This window comes from Rattus norvegicus, chromosome 17, assembly GCF_021556685.1.
Source record: "Rattus norvegicus strain SHRSP/BbbUtx chromosome 17, alternate assembly SHRSP_T2T, whole genome shotgun sequence".
Taxonomy (NCBI): Eukaryota; Metazoa; Chordata; class Mammalia; order Rodentia; family Muridae; genus Rattus; species Rattus norvegicus.
This window is the reverse complement of record NC_141550.1, coordinates 33,448,708-33,471,199: the sequence shown is the minus strand read 5'-3', so window position 1 is coordinate 33,471,199 and position 22,492 is coordinate 33,448,708. Positions and strand designations below refer to the sequence as shown.

Below are 22,492 nucleotides of genomic sequence, written 5' to 3'. Positions count from 1 at the left end.
GGTCCTCAGGAGCATCGAAGCCACCAAAGAGTGGGAGAAAACTGCAAAGTGTAAGTCAGGGAAAGACGCCTGTTGCTGGAAATGACATGATGCTTGACACATTCTGACTAAAATACCAGTGTTTTATGGAAAAAAAAATGAATGCAAAAAAAAAAAAAAAAAAAGCCAAACAGAATAAGATATGGATCAGCAGTAAAGTACTTGACTAGCATGTGTAAGGCCTTGCATTTAATTCCCAGAACCAAACGTTTTGTTTCATTTTGTGTTATTCAATTTATTTTCTGGGCACGTATGGCTGTGCACCACATGCACTCTGTGCACCACATGTCCTGGAGGCCAGAAGAAGGTGTTGGACCCCTTGGAAATGGAGTTATAGCCAGGGATCTATGGGGAATGCAATAATACTATTGTACTAAAAGAATGTAGCAATAAGGTGACTCCTAATGATATTCTGCTATACTCAGATCAGTGCCTTATTCAGTCATAACTGCAGCAGACAGGAACAGTTGCAGAGACCCACAGCCAGATATGAAGAGAGAGTCCTTAGAAAACACAGGTCTAAATGGGATGTCTCCGTCAAATTCCTCTCAGCCCTTAGCCCGAGCTCAGTCAACCGCTCAAAAGGAGAGACAGAGCCTTATTTATAACAGCCAGAGGCTGGAAAGAACCCAGATGCCCTTCAACAGAGGAATGGATACAGAAAATGTGGTACATCTACACAATGGAGTACTACTCAGCTATCAAAAACAATGACTTTATGAAATTCATAGGCAAATGGATAGAACTGGAAAATATCATCCTGAGTGAGGTAACCCAATCACAGAAAAATACACATGGTATGCACTCATTGATAAGTGGCTATTAGCCCAAATGCTCGAATTACCCTAGATGCACAAAACACATGAAACTCAAGAAGGATGACCAAAATGGGAATGTTTCACTCCTTCTTTAAAAGGGATACCCTTTTAAAAAACAAGAATTCTTGAAAACAAGAATACCCTTGGGAGGGGATAGGGAGGCAAAGTTTAGAACAGAGGCAGAAGGAACACCCATTCAGAGCCTGCCCCACATGTGGCCCATACATATACAGCCACCAAACTAGATGAGATGTTGAAGCCAAGAAGTGCAGGCCGACAGGAACCGGATGTGGATCTCTCCTGAGAGACGCAGGCACAATGCGGCAGCAAACCACTGAACTGAGAATGGGACCCCCTTTGGGGGAATTAGAGGAAGAACTGAAAGAGCTGAAGGGGTTTGCAACCCCATAAGAACAACAATGCCAAGCAACCAGAGCTTCCAGGGACTAAGCCACTACCTAAAGACTATACATGGACTGACCCTGGACTCCAACTGTATAGGTAGCAATGAATAGCCTAGTAAGAGCACCAGTGGAAGGGGAAGCCCTTGGTCCCGCCAAGACTGAATCCCCAGTGAATGTGATTGTTGGGGGGAGGGTGGTAATGAGGGGAGGATGGGGAGGGGAACACCCATATAGAAGGGGACGGGGAGGGGTTAGGGGGATGTTGGCCTGGAAACCAGGAAAGGGAATAACAACTGAAATGTAAATAAGAAATACCCAATTTAATAAAGATGGAGGAAAAAAAAAAGAAGAGGCAGAAAGAATGTCAGAGTCAGAGGGTACAGAGAAGAACAAGGCCCTCTGAATCAACCAAGCAAGGCTGTAAGAACTCACAGAGATCCAAGTCTGCACCAGGTCCTCTATGCATATGTTACAGCTGTCCACTTAGTATTTTTATGGATCCTTTAGTGGATCTCTGATTCTCGTGCCTGCTCTTGGAGATCTTTTCCTTCTGTTGGGTTGCCTTGCCAGAATTCGATGTGATGGTTTTGTTTTATCTTAGTATATTCTATTTTGTCATGTTTGGTTGTTACCTCTTAGAAGCCTGTTCTTTTCTAATGAGAAATAGAAAGGGACTAGATCGGGGGTGAGAGGGGTGAGGGGGAAGGAATAGAGGGAGAGGAAACTATAATCAGGAAAAACTATAATCAGGTTATATTTATGAGAAAATGAATCTTATTTTCAATAAAAGAAAACAAATTAAAATAAACTTCACAGGGGCTGGGGATTTAGCTCAGTGGTAGAGCGCTTACCTAGGAAGCGCAAGGCCCTGGGTTCGGTCCCCAGCTCCGAAAAAAAGAACCAAAAAAAAAAAAAAAAAACTTCACAGATAAAGTAAAAACACCATGACAAGGACTATAGCCCAGATATTAATTTGAAAACTATAATGCAATACTAAATATAAAGAATATTTTTTCTAGTAAATTCAGTAGTCCCCAAACTAAAATAAAAAAAAGAGAGACAACAGAAAATGTGTGTGGTGTGTGTGTGTGTGGTGTGTGCGTATGTGTGTGCGTGCTTGTGTCTGATGAAGCCTAAGCATCACCACCACCAGCCCTGCCACACATTAAAAGACTTCTGGTGTAACAAGAACAACATGATCTCAGATCAAAATACTGAAATTGAATCCAGAAATGCAATGTTGTGCAATGACTCCATGGGGTGGAAGTCAGTGAACTTCCCATTATAGAATACCATAGAAGGTTAGCAAGTTGTTTCTTCAATGACATGAAAAATTAAAAGGGTAAAAATAAAAGGATCCATGCTAGTTTAAAAGATGATTAAGAGAGTCAAAATAAAATGAAATTCTATTGATTTATATCTTGATTTGAATACATGAATAATAGGAAAGTTTGGGGATGACTGGAAACATTTGAATACAACTTGTGATTGAATTGAAAATGAAGAGTTCTTACTAATTTTCTGAGTTGTTCTAGTAGCATTATAGTTATACATATAAATGTTCTTATGAAAGGGATTTATATTAAGGCATGAGAAAAAATGCTACTTGAGATTTGCTTTTAAAATATATCATAAAATGCAAATTGACTGGTCTCAAAATAAATCTAATATAGTGATAAATCAAGTATTAAAAAATTTCTCGGGGTTGGAGATTTAGCTCAGTGGTAGAGCGCTTGCCTAGGAAGCGCAAGGCCCTGGGTTCGGTCCCCAGCTCCGAAAAAAAGAACCAAAAAAAAAAAAATTTCTCATAACTGTAGAATTCTGGTATACTGGAGATGGCTATACTAACAATGAATATATTGAGAAATCAGAGAAAAATGCACACACACAATTATAAAACTAAATCTTGCAATAAATCCAATGATATGAAAAATTTATAAAATAAAGCTTTTAAGACACTGAAAAAATAAACTGAAGAAGATTCCAAAAGCTGGGAAGACCAATAAACATGGTCATCCTATCAAAAAGCAACCTACAGATTCAATGCAATTTCTATCAAGATTCTAATTCAATTCTTCACAGAAATTGAAAAAAATATCTTAAATTTTACTTGCAAACAAACAATTCAGAGCAGTCAAAATGATCTTGAACAATAAAGGACTGAGGGAGCTATCACCATCCTCATTTTAAGCTCTACTCAAGATCTGGAGTATTAATTAAAAAAAAAAAAAACCTGCATGGTATTGACAGAAAATAAACACATGAATCCATAGACTAGAACTGAGGACCTGAATATGTTTATGTACCTATACTTGACTTTTGACACAGTCAACAACACACACTGGAGAAAATATAGCAGTTTCAATAAATGGTCAAACAAGAGGAGCTACATGTAGAAAGGAGTAGGCCCTGATCTTTCACCCGGAATAAAACCGCTTTCAGTGATCAAAGACTTCCCAAGACACGATTCCTTAAATTCCTCTATTAAGAGTAGAAAGAAGAAAACGTGCTTCAATGTTTTTTTCATTCAGGAAGGACTTTCTGAATGGTACCCGAGTAGCATGGGCATTAAGATCAAGCAACAGCTGATACACGGGACCTCGTGAAACTAAGAAACTTTAGTGTAGCAAAGGGCATCTTCATTCAAGGGAAGAGGAAGTCTAAAGAATGGGAAATAAATCTTTACCAGGCATACATTTGACAGGGTTTGTGTCTAGAATACTCAAGGAACTGAGTAAAAATCTAAAATAACAATCAGATTAAAAATGTATGGCATGGAACTAAAAGGAGTTCTCAAAAGAAGACCTATGAATGAGAAATATTTTTTTAAAACACTTATTCATTGTTGGTGGGAATGCAAAATGATTTCACAACAAAAATCAGTGTGAAAGTTCCTCAAAAAGGTACAAAGAGATCTACCATATGATCTGGCTATGTAATTCTTGGGCATATACCCAAAGGACTCTATACTCCACTACAGAAACACTTGTTCATTGATATTCATGGTTGCTCTTCACAACAACAAGATAATAAAGTAGCCTAGAGGGATATAGAAAAGGTGGCACATGTATACATTGGAATATTATCTAGCTGTAAAGAAAAATGGAATTCACAGGTACATGGATAGAGTCAGAACTAATCTTTCTGAATGAGGTAGCCCAGATCCAGAAAGATAACACACTGCCTGGTTCCTCGCATATGTGGATGTTATATCTGGAATACATATAGTGAGCAGGAAGTGTGTCCGAGATAACACACTGCCTGCTTCCTCGCATATGTGGATGTTATATCTGGAATACATATAGTGAGCAGGATGTGTGTCCGAGACCGTGGTAGTGAGGTGACATTTAATAGGAAGTGGGATAGAACACAAGTAGTATCAAAGGGTAAAGCAGATAATGAAACAGGAAGGTTAAATGGGGTATGACTAGAAGAGCAGGGAAGAAGAGGGAGCGTGGAAAGAGATAACTAACACAAGAACTTTGAAAATGCAATATGGAAACCTACTATTGCAGAACCTTTACAAGATATATAAATCCACATATATACATATATACGTGTGCACACACATGCATACATGTACAGGTAATGCAGTAGAGTTACCTTATAATGAAGGCTAGGAGGGGACACAATGCATGAACCATAGACTAGCAAATAAAAAGCTGAGAGATGGGTGTGGTGTACTGCTTTTCAAGTTGCTGGTCAGTGGGATCCCATAGACCCCCTCCATTTTCATCATTATCATTGTGACCTACTGTCCTTGTTCTTATTTCCTTGATGGCAAGACATGTAAAAATCCAGCTGGTCCTAACCTAGAAACCTCATCTCTACTATCTAGCTTTCATAGTGCTGGAAGATGCTATACATACTACAGAGAAGAAAGCTCACCAACATTTCCTGGCTGTGAGCTCTGTGAGCCATAATAACTAGAAGACATGCTCACTGGTACAATAGTGGCAGGGATGTCATGGGAGCCACCGACCCACCTTCTGACAGGATTCAAAAACTCTTCCATAAGACAGAACTTATATCTGACTGATGAGTGGCACAAAAACCCATGGATGGCAAGATCCTACAGGAGAACTATCATAATAACTTCACTCAAAGTTCTTATCTTTATATACATAGATTACTGCATTTCTCAATCTTCATTAGAGGTGTTTCTTTATGTATGGAGATCAATATAGGGACTTACAAATGATCGATGTGTAAAGAAACTTGAATGCTCAGCTCTAAATTTAACTTCTACATCAGAGCTCCCTCCACCAAAGTTCAAGAATCATGGTACAGAAGAGGGCACCAAAAGACTGTAGAGCCCAGGGGAGCAGACGTCTGCAGTGAATCAGTATTTGTCAGATACGACAACTCTGCTGTACACATGAATTCACAGGGGCTGGGACTCTATGTGTAAGACCTATACAATATCAAGCCAACACAGAAGTGGAGAGATGTTTATAAGGTCCACCTCTATGTGAGGAGCTACTGAGAACTGCTGGGTGTTGAGGAGTGAAGTGTGTATGAGTGACTATTCAATTGCTGTGAAAAAGCACCATGACAAAGGCAAGTTATAAAACACAGGGCTTATTCAGGCTTGTGGTTCCCAGGGTTAGGAGTTCATGATGACAGTAAACACATATTTGCTTAAGAATGAAGGTAAGAGCTGACATCTTGAACCAAAAGCACAAAACAGAAAGTGCACTGGGAATAGTGTTGAGGTCTGAGACTCCAAAGCCTGTCTTCATTGGCATGCTTCTTCTATAAGATCCCATCTTCTAAGCATACCTAAATTGCACCTCCAACTGGGTACCAAGTAATCACATGACTAAGACTTTGGGAGACAACTCCCTCAAACCACCACAGCAGGTCAGTGTTGATCTAGGATGCAGGTCCAGAAGTGTTAACCTATTCTCCATTAGATGCTCCCCACATGCCCAGGCACATACAGACACAACTAAATAAACCCACGATTTAAAAGAGCACACCAAGTTTAAAGACAAAGAGTGATAGGAAAATAGGAGGAACATTGGAAGGGAGAGAATGTGCATAGATTAGATCAAAACATATTACACGCTCTCAACAATGATCCCAAAGCAAATGTAATACAGCCCATAAAGAGACTCAAGAAAGAAAATCACATGCTCATCGAAATAAATGTACAAAGGCTTCTGAAAAAGTTCAGCATCAGAAAATAGGAACAGAAGAAACGTTTCCTAGAATAAAGACTACATCCAATAAATCTGTACTAACATTATACTAATGATAGAAAAGTAGAATGCAATTCAGTTCTCAACCTGTGGGTCATGACCTCTTTGAAAGTCAAATGACCCTTTTACAAGGGTGCCCTAAGGCCATCAGAATGCACAGATACTATGTCATAACTCGTAACAATAGCAAAATTACAGTTATGAAGTAGCAATGAAAATTCTTTTATGGTTAAGGGTCACCACAACATGAAGAATTACATGAAACCATGGCACTATCAGGAAGGTTGAGAACCACTGCTGTAGAGGCAGGACTGAGGTGGGTGGGGTGCTTTGCTCTCTCCACTCCTATTCAATAAAGCGCTTGAAATCTTGGCCAGAAGGGGTAGAGAAAACAAGAGAAATTAAAGGAAAAGAAATAGGAATGGAAGGAGTTAAATTATCACCATTTGTAGTTGTTGTAGGAATGTTTTCTCCAAAACAGAAAGGAGGCTCATGAGACTCAGGATTTAAAAAAAAAAAAATCAAGTCACATCTGGGAAGTGAGAAACTGTATCTCAAAAGACCCTGCCCAGCTTAAAAAGAGGGTTTCTCTGACCTGTAGAGCCACATGTGAGCTCAGCCCAGAGCTCCAGGAAGGCACTTGTGTGAGTTTTCGCCCATACTGAGATTGACTTTTTGGTGATACAGTTGAATTTTTGAGTCATTCCTGCTCCTCTAAGTAACCCTCACCCATACTTTTTTTTTTCTTTTTTTCGGAGCTGGGGACCGAACCCAGGGCAAGCGCTCTACCACTGAGCTAAATCCCCAACCCCTCACCCATACTTCTTTAGTAAACTCATGGTTCATCAAGTTGGACTTAGTTGCAATCATTACGTTGGTCGGTCATGGGTACCTTCTCTGTGGTAAATAGACATAGATATGTGTGTTGCATAGAAAGATCTGTGACACAATAGCAGTAGACATGATCCTGTATTTAAAAGAAGGGATTTTACCAGAAAACTCTTAGACCAATAAATACTTTCAGCGACGTAGCAAGATATAAATATCACCATCAAAAACAGTAGCTTTATTATACATATACCAATAATGAATGTAGAAAACTAGAAATCAGGAAAAGAGAACTTCAATTACAGTGCCCCACCCTCCAAAAGAACAAAATGAAACAAATCCAAGGAATACTCTTAAGAAAGTAAAAGGTCTCTACAGTGAAAACCTTAAAACACTGGGAGGAAAAAACGAGATTACAAACTAGAAGAATCTCCATGTTCATGCACTGGCAGGATTAGTATTGTGAAAGTGGCTATGTTTCTGAAAATTCTTTACACATTCAATGCAATCTCTATCAAAATTCCAGTATCGTTCTCTATGCAAATAAATAATTCTGGGTTTCATAGGGAAGCACAAAACACAGCAATCCTGAGCAAAAGAATAGCACAGTACATACACACACACACACACACACACACACACACACACACACACACACACGAAGACTAACATAATAAAAGAGAAGCCCCAAAACTTTTGACAAAGGTGTCAAAGACAGGCTCTTTAACAAACAGTGCTGGGGAATGGTATCCCCACGCTGGATATCCATAGAATGAAACTAATCTCTATTTCTCACCTGGTTTTAAACAACACAAGCAAATAAGTAAGAACAACAAAAATCTCCAACCATCCTGTACAAAACTGAATCCTGAAATTGTGAAAGTGTTCAAAGAAAACAGAAAAAAACCTTCCAAAATACAGGATCAAGCAAGGACTTTCTAAAATGACTACCAGGATTTGACAAATGGGATTGCATGAAATTACAATCCTTGGCACAGTAAATAAAATAATCCCCAAAGGCAGTCTACAGGATGGAGAAAAACTCTGCTGATGAAACATCTGACAGGGGGTTGATATCTAGAATATGGATTGAACTAAAAAATGTATATCAAACCTCATAATAATTCTAACACACGGAAAAGGAAACGAGAGGGTACTTCTCAAAAGACGATGCTTGGAAACCTAACACAGATCATGTGAGAAAATGATCATCATCTTTAGTCACATACAAATGCACTGTGATTCCACCTCACTCATCAGAGTGCAATCATCAAGAAAGACAGACAACAAACAGTGCTGGCAAGTTTGAAAGAACGGCTACACACTGCTGGGTATAGTGCTGTTAGTGCAGCCACCATGAAGATCCCTCAAAAGATGAAAATAGAGCTCTTCTACGATCCAGATACACCATTCCTGAAAATATACTCAGAAGCATCTAAGTCAGCATTGCCAGAGAGATGACCACAAATCCATGCTGACTACAGTGCTACACACAACAGGCAAGTTATCAAGTTAGCATAGGTGTCCATCAACAGATGCATGAATAAGGGAAATGTGACAGATTACAGATGATAGGAAGATAGATAATTTAAATAAACAAGTTTTATTCAGCCACAATTATGAATGAAATTATGTCTTTACATGAAAAAAGATGTACTGGAATTCTTAATAAGTGAAGTAAGGAATCTAAACGCCACATCTCTGCATACAGAGGGAAATGAAAGGGGAACTGTCTGAGAGAGAGGAATAGGAGGGACTGGGCAGGAATAGAACATAACATAGTTGAAAAAAATCACTTTGCACAATGAGTACAACCAGGTAAAATAAGTTAATGACAGAAAAGAAAGAAGATTTCTAGTATACACAACTCTACATATGATATGATCTCATTGTAACCTATACTCATATTAGCAAAGAAAAACAGACTAAAAGAAAATATATCTCAATGTTAATATGATTACCTCCACCAACAAATAACTTCTTTATTATTTCTGGTTTTCAACAATATCTTTTCTCTTTCTATAAAAGACAAAGGAGGCAGATTTATGGGAGGTTGCTAATGTTTTCAAATTGACTAGGTCAACTTGACTATGATAATTATCTTGTATATACTATAAATTAATTAGATTACTACATACTAATGTCAGTATGATCTCTGTTCAATCTGAAGCCCCCCACATACTTTTAGATCAGTGGTTCTCAACCTTTCTAACACTCCCACACTTTAATATAGTTCTTCGTGCTATAATGATCCCCAAACATAAAATTATTTTCATTGCTACTTCATAACTGTAAATTTACTACTGTCATAAGTCATAATATAAGTATCTGTGTTTTACAATGGTATTAGGCATCCCCTGTGAAAGGGGTCATGATCCACAAGTTAAAAACCCCTGTTCTAGAGTAACTGGTAAATACTGTATTTACATTACAACATACATACAAACTCAGGTCTCTCTGATTGCCATAGAAACAAAATCTGGTAATTCAAAGCAACATCAGTAACAATCGGCAACCACGAGGCATCATGGGTCACCAAAGAAGAGACTCTCCTTGCTGCATTCCCTCCCATGTGTACATTCCACATAACCAAAGTCCTAACTTCCACCTACAAGGAAAGGAAAATATAAGATACACACTTAGTAAAAAGAAAAGAGGAATTTTTTTAAAAAAGTGAGTTAAATATCAAATATTTAAACATGTTAAATATTAAAAATGTCTTTCTGAAGGTGTAGCCCTTTAATATGTAGTTAAGTAAGATGAATAGTTATGGATGGGTAAGAAGGCTCAGTAGACAAAAATGTTGCCACCAAGCCTGACAGCCTGAGTTCCATCCCTGGCACCATGTAGTGGAAAAAAGAACTGACTTCTTCCTCAAGTGGTCCTCTGACCTCCACACTAGTGCTCTGGTGTACACACACACACACACACACACACACACACACACACACACACAGACATTCACTCTTTCTCTCTCTCTAAACAAACAAACAAACAAACAAACAAATGTCATACAAGTACTTAGTTATAGAAACTTTAATTTTCAAGTTTGTGAATAATTGTGGTAAATTTTATTAATGTATATTTATATATTATATATAAATACATATTATGTATTTTCACACATAAAAATAAACTAAAGGCAGTTTATAAAACTACTCATTATCTTTCACTGAGTATCTAAAGCTCTGATAACACAATTTTCTTTTTTTTTTTATAGGATATCAGAGTGAGCAGTTGTGTCAGGGCCCTCTGGGGTAATGGCTAAGAACAATGCCACATTTTCATCAGCCCTTTCTAAATAAAACACATAATAGGGAGCATTTTTAGAATTAGGCACATGAGTAAAATGTGGTATCTGTAAAGTGACTTTAAGAATTCTAGAACTTTGTCCATTGGGATTGAATTTCTTATCAGTCCCAAAGACTGAGCATCATAGAGGGGTATAGAAGTCTCCTGTTTCACATGTAAGATGGGTCAGCAGAGCCTTAGAGACAAATATTTACAGTACTAGATCTTCAAAGAGATTCCAGCCTAGTCTGCAACAAATATTTATGGTACATTTTAAACCTCTACTTTTATAAATACAGACCAAATGTCACACCCCATAAACATGAGGGAGCACAGTGTCAGGTTTCCACAGTGGAAGCCCCAGCAGATGGTTCTCAGGGCTGCCTTACCTGAGAGAGCATCTTGAGCTTCAAAGAAGGTACTGAGGCCACCCTTCACGTACGCTAGACTACCCTCGCTCTTCTTGTTGGCCTGCCTTTTGAGGTTGGTAACTGCCATCTTGAGCTGCTCAAAACTGAAACAAATTAAAAGAATCAACTGAGACTCCTGACAAGATAATCCATTCTGTGTACCACACTAGACGTGCTAAAGTTCCTGTGAAGCATATACATTAATTCAGTAACTACACAAACACAAAAACCTTTCAAATTCTTATCTAGATCTAAACCTTTTATTTATTGTGATGGCTGGCAAATATGAAACTGGTCCTTTATCTACAAGATGATAATTCCAAACATGTCAGGTCCCTAAGAAGTAAGTACAAATGTAGATTTAATATACATGATTAAACATGAAGTTCTGAGTATCTTCTACTGGCCTAGTTAAGGTACGGTAGTTCAAAAGCAGATTCCCACTCCCTCATGCAAGAGTCCTGGAACCCCGAGCAGTCTGCTCGTCTCACCACTCAATACACAGTCTTCTGTCCTTAATGACAAAGTTACACAAAGCCTGCGGGTGGTTCAGAATTTAAACAAGAATCGAGAAGCAAAGCACAGGAGTTGCGTGTGTGAAGCACAATGATAAAACCCACTACTATGTATGTTAGCTTAGTATTTTGCAATAAAGTAACAAAAAATAAGACCATTCCATTGTATCTCCCTCTAAAGCTGAGGGAGAAAAGGTATTTTGGAAATTTTATTTCCACTTGATCTGACAAAAATCTGTTGTATAATCTTCAGTATTGCTTTAAGTACCATAGTAACTCCATATACAAAACACATTATTTCTCAGTTATAAAAGAAAAAAACAGGTCCACAATGAAAAATTAAAGCTCTCTTCTACAATTATAAACTGAATCTTAAAGTACTTGCTTTAAAATATTATCTGATCAAATTTATATACTAAAATACCAACTTTTCTCCATATTTTCTAATAATGATTTTCACTTCTGCAAGTGAACAGATTATGTTAATATATACTTTAACTCCACTGACTTATAGAGAATATACATCTTAAGTAACAACCAACTATCTAAATGTTTTCTAATATTGCTGTTTTAAATCAATCTGGCAAAAAGTTACATGTGGGATCTTTATAGTATGGGAGCATGTCAATGGAACACATGCCCTTGGAGAGCCGGCCACCTCCCTATCATCACAACAAGAAGTCAACTCGGTTTCTGTGCTCTGAGGTCAGGGAAGGCGGTTGCTCTACATTTCCCACAGAATGATTGTTTTCATGTGACTGAGGAGGACAGTCCTCTACTAGTCCTCTATTAAGATGACAGGTAGGATCAGGAATAAGTCTTCTAAGAATGACAAACACGGAAGCAGACAAACTGACAGGGACTCAGCCAACTCACAGACCTACAGCTATGTTACATCTGCGAGGCCAGACTTAAGTGATGTCACTGCATAAGCCTACTGTCTGGAAGCCCTCAGCACTCAGGATCTGACGCCCACTGACCTGGTGTTGGAGTGGTTCTCTATGAGATACCAGGCTGCTGAAAAATTCTCACTCGTAAAATCAGCACTCATGCCATGGAATAACACTTCTAAGTTCTTCTGAGGAAGTTTACACCTAAAGAGAAAAAGAGTTAAAAAACATTAGAACTGCTCTGATACTAGTCCTAAGAACTACACAATAAATTAATATACAAGTCTGCATGTTTACATACAATAAGCTATCAAGAACATATTTGAATATATGTATGGAATATACTTTCTATATTATTACTGATTTCCTACCATGTAAACTTTGTTGTGGCAATTTGACATTCAAAATTAACCAGCGCAAGGCGGAATCATTTCTTTACCCTGTCATTGTCCTATCTAAGGTGAACACTGGCCTGTCATTATCCCAACTGAAGTGAACACTGACCTGTCATTGTCCCATCTGAGGTAAACACTGGCCTATCATTGTCCCATCTGAGATGAACACTGGCCTGTCACTGGCCTGAGTTGAACAGATGTTTGCTATTCCTCAGGAAAAGTTCACACCGTGTCTATCCTGGCCAGACCCTGACCCTGACCCTAGGCCTACAACCCTGCAGGCTTTGCAGCTAACCCACATCCCTGTTTGTAATATGAAATCCAAGTTCTCAATTCCACATTCAAGAGTTTCTCTGTACTAAACCTGCTCATCTCTTAGGACTCCTTTCTGCAACTCCAGTTCTCACACTAAAAGCTTCAGAACCTCAAACAGATTATACCCTCTGGTACATGTCATATTTGTAAGTACTTTATTCCTCCGACTTGCTGATCCCTTTATCAAAAATGTTTTCCTAGCCCTGATAGAGTGCTCAAGCCACATTATACAGTATACACAGAACATCCCTTCATAAACTGATACCTTTACATTTTACTCAATGAAAAACACCCCTATACTATACTAAAAGAAAACATGGCAGTTCAAGTGTGTGTCTAGAGCCTTGGTATCTAAGTATTACATACATAGCTTCCACACATTCTAAGGAGCCTACCATGACCAAGGCTTCATCTTCACCCCAAGGTAATATTTTTGCTTTCTTTTCCTAGCCATGATTGACAGTTCATAGGCTGACTGTTACAGAGGGGTAGATGGTGACAGGCTTTTTATCCTTCCCCTGTTAGTTACTGTATCTCACTGTGGACTATTACAGGCACTTAAAACTGGTTTTGCATTGACACAGTACTTGGGCCCACAAGATAACAGAAGGCACAAGAGTCCTTACCCCAAATTTTTAGTTACCTTGGACAGACCACCACAGACAATACAGTTCTCCATGACAGCAAGACTGCATACTGATACAAAAGTCATCACCTTATAAGAACCAGAGTGGCCCACTCACAGGATGTCTTAGTTAGGGTTTTATTGCTGTGAAGAGATACCATGACCACTGCAACTGTTATGAAGAGAAATATTTAATTGGGGCTAAAGGTTTAGTCCATTATCATCATGCAGGGTAATATGGCAGCACACAGGCAGACATGATACTGGAGAAGGAGCTGACAGACCTACATCTTGATCCATTGGCAGCAGAAGGAAACTGCCACATAAGGCCTAGCTTGAGCATATGAGACCTCAAAGCCGGCCTCCACAGTGACACAATTCCTCCAACAAGGCCAAAGCTCCTATTAGTGCCATTCCCCATATAAGGACCTAACATTCAAACCCATGAGTCTATGGGGTCATTCCTATTCAAACCACCATACAGAACAAAAACTTCTTCAAAAAACTTGCAGAATCTAAACTGAGCAAGTAACCACTGAAAGCATACCTTGACAAGGCCTAATAAATCATACACACCTACTGCTCCTTACCCCAATCCTGCCTTCCTTTCATCCTCAAGTATATGCCAGTTATCTGAAAATGGGCTTGAGATCAATATCGTATCTGTCCTTCCTAATGTGGTCATGTCAGAGGCAACAGAAACAGAGGCCTGCAGCAGCCTACAGGGCTCCCTTACATTTCTAAAAATCTTAACCCAGATAACGCTGGATCTTAGATTCAACACATTGAAGAATTTCAGAAGGGACCACTATGAAGCAGAGCTGGGTTTATTAAAAGACATCTTCAACACAGATTCCAAGCACATGGCTAACAAAGAAAAAGGGACCAGGAAGAGCGGAAAGCATGAGAGGGAGTATGAGATGGACTTTTCTAAGAGTGGCACTCCACCCTCTTTCCAACAGTCACAGGTGACATTCTGGTGGCTTCTGAAGCTATTATCTTTAAAGAGTTACTTACTGGTGTTGGTAGCTGAGGTTACCTGCTGGTTGCAGGTCCTGGCACTTTTGCTCTAAAACTCCAGGTCCAGGGCTAGGGCAGGATGAGAGGAAACAGGGTCATTCGAGAGCCCTCGCCAGTACTGACACTGGAGGCCTGAACTCTACTCAGTGGGAACTAAAGCCTATTTGAGCCACATGAACATTTTCACATGCTGCCTAAGGGTGTCTTTCAGGAACCTCCACCCAGGGCCTTTAGACTCATTCTCTTCCTCCTTATGTTTATTTACACTGGGTTGTCACTCCTGGGATGCTCCACACAGCACTAGCATCTGCACTGGGGCAATGACAGCTACAAGTCAAACATGCGCTGCTCTCCTCTTACCCTTTATTCAGTGACCCTGCTCAGATCAGTGATGTCTGAGAAAGCCTAATGGGAGTCTTCCTGGAAAAGGTCTCACCTTCTAAAGAGAACTCAGAAAAATAGCCATTCTGTTACCCCTGGACATCATTATGTCAAGTTTCAACACCAGCAATTATGAAAAACTTTTGTAATTATGAAGGAAACTGGTTTATCAGAAAGCAAAGCTGAGTTCCACAAACCTTGTGATGAAGAGGGTGTCACCTCTGAATTTTGTACATTGTGGGAAAAAAAATGCCCTTTTTATTTAAGACTAATTAATTGGCATTTACCATCATCTATAGCTGAAGGCATTTCATTTAATATTCTAGCCTTTAAAATAAGCTAAAATAGACTGATTTTTTGAACTGTGTATCTGCAAAATGTGAAATAGAAACCAGGGCTACAACATGCAGCTGTCTCATGCCAGGCCTCCCAGGGGATCCCAGAGATGAGGTACCTGTAAGAGCGCAGCCCCCAAATCCTTCCACCTGTATGTACAGCCTGGGGAAACAACTAAGCTCTCCAGGTTCCATTTGCTCCTGAGGATCACAACTGCTTAGTATGTGAGAGAGCAAGAAGAGTGTTCAGACTCCACCTGCACTTTCCCCAACAGGCTGGCAGCGAGGCACCAGGAAAACTCACAAGACACTCTCATGAAGGAATGAAAGCAGTTTAGTCACTAATCACACTTGATGCCCTTTAAATGTTTCCGTTAGACGGCAGTGTAAACTCAGACTTCATCCTTTTGGAAAGGGTACCTGAGCAGACAGACACACAACAGGAATGTCTGTAAAGCACACAGTAGAAAGCACGCTGTGGGCTTGCACACCTCCTTGGTGCAGCACTGAAGAGCAAGAGGGCTGCTGGCTGTTAATGAACTGATGCTGTTCTTTGAAGGCATGTGCCGTACTTATTTCTTTCAGCTTTAAACTTCAACAACATAATTTACAATGCTATATTAAACATTAGGGGAAATTTTTTATTTTAAAATATAGCATGGTTTCTGAAATTATGCACCATACCATAGCCCACAAATCTACTTTCTACAAAATTCTACGTTAAATTCGAGACACATCTATGATCTTCAGAATGACCCTGCTGTCATCCTGTCTTTTCTGTAAAGGCAGACTTCTAAAAGTACTGGGAAAACTGGTCACTGTTTCTTTCTGCTGGAAATGTGAGTCAATAAGACCAGAGCCAGATGTACACTGCCCAAAATCCACGTAGAAATAAAACAGATAATATCTTTGTGCCAACTGAATACTCAAGACACCAACCCCCAGTAACGGCTCACTCAGAAAGTGGGAGGTGATTGAAAACAGAAGCCAAGCTCCGTTCCTCTGCCTTCACTGCACACCAGTACACTGCCAAGACTTTCCTGATAAACATTCTTCTTAGGCGAACAGGACTTTCAAGAAACAAAATCTAGTGAGGACTTTCACTTAATCTAGGCCTATTTTTATCTTCTTTTACAGCTTAAATAGTTTGTATCCATTATAACTGGAACCAGGCAAGAACATATGTATTTGTGACACTCAGCACAGTAAATCAGAAATACAGACCTTTTACAAGCGCAGCCTAGTCTCCGTTAAAGTGAAGTTACCTTTTCAGAGCAATTAGTAACGTTTTTATAAGTACCATGGCACCATGTGTGCAAAAACATCAGTTAAAAATTTAGGAACATGAAGGACTTTAACAGTCAAAGGCACCAATAAATGCCAGTTGTTAAAAACTTGTGGGACTGAAAGATGACGGCATGCATGCTGAGTACACCAATAAAATATATTAAAACCTGACTCATACCAAAAGCATCAAGAAGCCTATATTATGCTATTCTCACTTGCTTTTTCATAGTGAAAGAACCCAGGCATAGCACCACAGGACTCCTCACTCTTCTGCTGTACACCTAAGACGGCTGTCGTGAATGTCACACTCACAGGGCAATTACTGAGTGCTGACTCCTCTTCCAAAGGCTGCCTCCCACGAGTCTCAAAAGTCACCAGGACCAAAGTGATTATTTCATGATATGCATTTATATTTCTTCAAACCTTGTTAATTACTACTTTTCTACTGGCAAATAATATTAAAATCTCCATGTCTTTTATCCAATGATTTTTTAGATGATTCAAGAAACTCATACAGGTCATTAGTAAAAAAAAAAAAAAAAAAGGCAGTAAAGATTCTAATCCGAATGCAACATTATTATGGGAACAAAAGGGTTTTACTAAAAAATATGAATTGTGTTAGGAAAATAGACTCTCACTAGACTCTGACACTCTACCTCTCCTTTCCCTCACTCTTTCTGTACCTGGGCCTGGGTGCAACTCAGTATAGAGCCTCGGGCACAACAAAGGGATAAACAAATCATCCTGTAACAGAGTTCAGGAAAATCCAGGTAGCTTTCTTAGATGGGAGGGAGAGAGCAGTAGAGGAATACAGGGAAGGGAAAAACATCTTGGAAAAGGCTCTGACAAGCTCGGGTTGGCCTGTAGGCATGTCTGTTGAGAACTGTCTTCCGGGTTAATGAGGGTGTGAGGAACCCCTTGAACATGGGTGGCACCATGTCCTGGCCTGGGGCCTGGGCTGCTGAAGAGAGAGCACGTGAGTCCTGAGCAGCAAGTCTTACCTCACACATGACCGTGATATGATGCTTTCCGCTCCTGCCTTGACTTCCCTACAAGAATATATCGTAACCTAGAATTTTAAGTCAAATAAACTTTTTCCCCTAAGTTGCTTTTGGTCAGGACGTTTTATCACAGCAACAGAATGAAATTACAATATTTATGTAAAAGGGTTCTGTTCTGAGTCAGGGAGAAGCAATGTATCACTAAGCACGTAAGTCACTATGACTGCAGTGCTCACCAGTCCTCATGCACAGCCCTCATAACAGCCCCAGGAAGGCCTGAGAAACCCAGGCTAGACCTCAAGTGGTCAGCAATGTGCCCTGCATGCCAAATTCAAAGCAGAGTTTGGCTCCAGTCACAGGAGCTCTTAAGAGAAATGTAAAGAAATTCTGAAGCAAGCCAAGTCCTTTTGTCATGCCATTTTTTCTGCCTGCCTCCCTGACTTTCCTACACCACTAGAGATGGTTCACATCAACCTGTGCTGTGGTTAGCAGCAGCAGACCAAAAGGTAAGAAGAGGACGAGACAGCAAGAATTATGGAAAGAACAATCTGTCGGAATGAAAGTGAGGGTGGCAACCATAACAATGAGCATGGCTGCTGCACTGGTCAGCTTTGTGCACACAGGCTGGACAACCAGGACTCTCAAAAGAGAAAATGCCTTTATTAAACTGGCCTGTGAGCAAGCCATAGAGCATTTTCTTAATTAGTGACTGGTGTGTGAGAGCCCTGCCTATTATGGGTGGCACTGAGTTGGGCTGGTGTCCTATAACAGTTTCCTCTAAGATTAAAACATTCCACCCTCAAGTTCCTTAAGCAGGAAGGTAAACAATGCAAAATAGCTTTGGGAAGTCTCTGAAATTGACCAGATTCTCTAGGCCCCTGTGAGTAAGCATAAAAGTTGAGAATCTCTCACAAAGTGAGGCTGAGCTGCAAAGAAGACTCTGAAACCAGAAGAGCTGCCTGGAAGAAGGAGACAGACTTACCACTTAGAAAGATTACTTTCCAAACTGTTGAGCGGCCCACAGGCTGTGCAGTGCTCCAGGTTCCCAGCCTTGTGAGCTGGCACCCATGGGTGGGCTTTAGTGAAGCAGCTGTCTTTGAGTCACTCCTACTCCTAAAGTAATCCCTTTGGCTATACTTCTGTGAGTAGCTCCATTAAAACTCACTGGTCCACCAACTGGACTCTGGTGGTACCCACATTTTGGCCTGTCATGGGACTCCTATCTGGGATGAGTAGACATGTGGGACTCCTATCTGGGATGACTAAAATGTTCTGTCATACAACAGTTGGAGGTCCGAGGTGCTCTAAGAAAACAGGCTGAGCAAACTGCAGAGCAAGCTGGGAAGCAGCACTCCTCCATGTACGTCAGCTCCTGCCTCTAGGTTCCTGTCCTGACTCCCCCAGTGACGGACTGTGGACTAAGAGAGGTAAGATGAAACAGACCCTGTCCCCGCCAGTGGTCTGTCTCATCTTCTACAGAGTATGTGCATCCCCTTGGTCTGCTTCATCTGCAAAGGCTAAGGAAGAGCAGTCAGAATGAACCCCCTTCCAATACTTTACAGCAGCTTGGGAAGAAAGCTAACTTTCAGGAGTTATGATGCAGGCCCTTCATGGGTTTTCTATCAACTGCAAGTCTATGCACGCATACTTGATAATGTGCTCAAACATACCTGCCCTTATCCTTCTTCTATTTTGAACTGTCTCAATCTTAATTTACAAGATATCAAAAACCTTTGAAACAGTTTTAGAATGTCCCCTGTTTTAAAAATGCTACCTAGACATCCCAAGTTCACTAAAATCTGCTACACTCTAGGCCTTTCAATAAATAATTCCTGCTCAAAATGGGCCCCTTCATCCACTTGAGCAGGGATTCCACAGCAGTGAAAATGCAGTTTGCTCTCAAAAGTGCTAATGATCTTTAAGTGTAGACATGAAGGTTCAGTATCTAAGAGTTAGTGGAAAAAAAAATGTTCCTCAGTCTTAGAAAACCTAAAATGCAGATTTGTTTAAGACATTAATAGAACTAACTTGCGTTAATTTTATACCCAGCCACTTTGCTGAAGGTGTTTATCAGGTTTAGTAGTTCTCTGGTGAAACTTTTGGGATCACTGAAGGATACAATCATATCATCTGCAAATAGTGATATTTTGACTACTTTCTTCCCAATCTGTATCCCTTTGATCTTTTGTTGTCTGACCTTCAGCAAAGTGGCTGGGTATAAAATTAACTCAAATAAATCAGTAGCCTTCCTCTACACAAAAGAGAAACAAGCCGAGAAAGAAATTAGAGAAATGACACCCTTCATAATAGTCCCAAATAATATAAAGTACCTCGGTGTGACTTTAACCAAGCAAGTAAAAGATCTGTACAATAAGAACTTCAAGACTCTGAAGAAAGAAATTGAAGAAGACCTCAGAAGATGGAAAGATCTCCCATGCTCATAGATTGTCAGGATTAATATAGTAAAAATGGCCATTATACCAAAAGCGATCTACAGATTCAATGCAATCCCCATCAAAATACCAATCCAATTCTTCAAAGAGTTAGACAGAACAATTTGCAAATTCATCTGGAATAACAAAAAACCCAGGATAGCTAAAACTATCCTCAACAATAAAAGGACTTCAGGGGGAATCACTATCCCTGAACTCAAGCAGTATTACAGAGCAATAGTGATAAAAACTGCATGGTATTGGTACAGAGACAGACAGATAGACCAATGGAATAGAATTGAAGACCCAGAAATGAACCCACACACCTATGGTCACTTGATTTTTGATAAAGGAGCCAAAACCATCAAATGGAAAATCAGCAAATGGTGCTGGTTCAACTGGAGGTCAATATGTAGAAGAATGCAGATCGATCCATGCTTATCACCCTGTACAAAGCTTAAGTCCAAGTGGATCAAGGACCTCCACATCAAACCAGATATACTCAAACTAATAGAAGAAAAACTAGGGCAGCATCTCGAACACATGGGCACGGGAAAAAATTTCCTGAACAAAACACCAATGGTTTATGCTCTAAGATCAAGAATCGACAAATGGGATCTCATAAAACTGCAAAGCTTCTGTAAGGCAAAGGACACTGTTGTTAGGACAAAATGGCAGCCAACAGATTGGGAAAAGATCTTTACCAATCCTACAACAGATAGAGGGCTAATATCCAAAATATACAAAGAACTCAAGAAGTTAGACTGCAGGGAGACAAATAACCCTATTAAAAAATGGGGTTCAGGGGTTGGGGATTTAGCTCAGTGGTAGAGCGCTTGCCTAGGAAGCGCAAGGCCCTGGGTTCGGTCCCCAGCTCCGAAAAAAAGAACCAAAAAATAAAAAATGGGGTTCAGGTAGTGAATAAGGCAGCTGGATGTGTTCCTACCTCCCCTTTTCTCAGGCTGCCAGGAAGGTGGCAGACATTCAGACAGAGTGTGCTTACCAAAAGCAGCCTACAATCTTTCAAAACAAGAAGTGTATTTTGCTGGGAGAAATTGGCAAGGAAAAACTCCCTCAGTACTACAAAAACATCAGTCTAGGCTTCAAGACGCACAAGGAGGCCATCGAGGGCACCTACATAGACGAGAAATGCCCCTTCACTGGTAATGTCTCCATCCCAGGTTAGATCCTGTCTGGTGTTGTGACAAAGAGGAAGATGCAGAGGACCACTGTCATCTGCCGGGACTATCTACATTACATCTGAAAGTACAACCGCTTTGAGAAGCGTCACAAGAACATGTCTGTGTACCTGTCCCCCTGTTTCAGGGATGTACAGATTGGCGACATTGTCACCTGGAGAGTGCAGGCCTCTGAGCAAGACTGCTCGATTCAATGTGCTCAAGGTCACCAAGGCTGCTGGCACCAAGAAGTAGTTTCAGAAGTTCTGAGGGGACTCTAGCCAATGCCCTAGAACAAATAAAGGTTATTTTCCAACTTACAGAACAGAAAAAAAATGGGGCTCAGAGCTAAACAAAGAATTCACAGCTAAGGCATGCCAAATGGCTGAGAAACACCTAAAGAAATGTTCAACATCTTTAGTCATAAGGGAAATGCAAATCAAAACAACCCTGAGATTCCACCTCACACCAGTCAGAATGGCTAAGATCAAAAACTCAGGTGACAGCAGATGCTGGCAAGGATGTGGAGAAAGAGGAACACTCCTCCTTTGTTGGTGGGATTGTAGACTTGTACAAACATTCTGGAAATCAGTCTGGAGGTTCCTCAGAAAATTGGACATTGAACTACCTGAGGACCCAGCTATACCTCTCTTGGGCATATACCCAATAGATGCCTCAACATATAACGAAGACACATGCTCCACTATGTTCATAGCAGCCTTATTTATAGCCAAAAGCTGGAAAGAACCCAGATCCCCTTCAAAAGAGGAATGGATACAGAAAATGTGGTACATCTACACAATGGAATACTACTCAGCTATCAAAAACAATGACTTTATGAAATTCATAGGCAAATGGTTGGAACTGGAAAATATCATCCTGAGTGAGCTAACCCAATCACAGAAACACACACATGGTATGCACTCATTGATACGTGGATATTAGTCCAAATGCTCGAATTACCCTAGATGCACAGGACACATGAAACTCAAGAAGGATGACCAAAATGCGAATGCTTCACTCCTTCTTTAAAAGGGGAACAAGAATACCCTTGGCAGGGAATAGAGAGGCAAAGTTTAGAACAGAGGCTGAAGGAACGCCCATTCAGAGCCTGCCCCACATGT

At 40.1% G+C, this 22,492-nt stretch overlaps 1 protein-coding gene and 1 pseudogene across 12 annotated transcripts in view; one reads left to right on the top strand and one right to left on the bottom strand.

Annotated features, from left to right (window-relative positions):
- Exoc2 (exocyst complex component 2) overlaps window positions 1-22,492 on the bottom strand; it is a 165,938-nt gene that overhangs the window by 102,444 nt on the left and 41,002 nt on the right. For 6 of the 12 annotated variants that reach the window (XM_087589737.1, XM_087589742.1, XM_087589738.1 and 3 more), the window contains 3 exons: window positions 14,752-14,823; window positions 12,490-12,603; window positions 10,974-11,098 (listed from right to left, as the gene is read on the bottom strand). In XM_087589737.1, the coding sequence (XP_087445863.1) occupies window positions 10,974-11,098; window positions 12,490-12,603; window positions 14,752-14,823 (311 nt within the window). 12 annotated transcript variants of the gene reach the window in all.
- On the top strand, window positions 21,125-21,638 carry Rps11-ps4 (ribosomal protein S11, pseudogene 4; annotated as a pseudogene).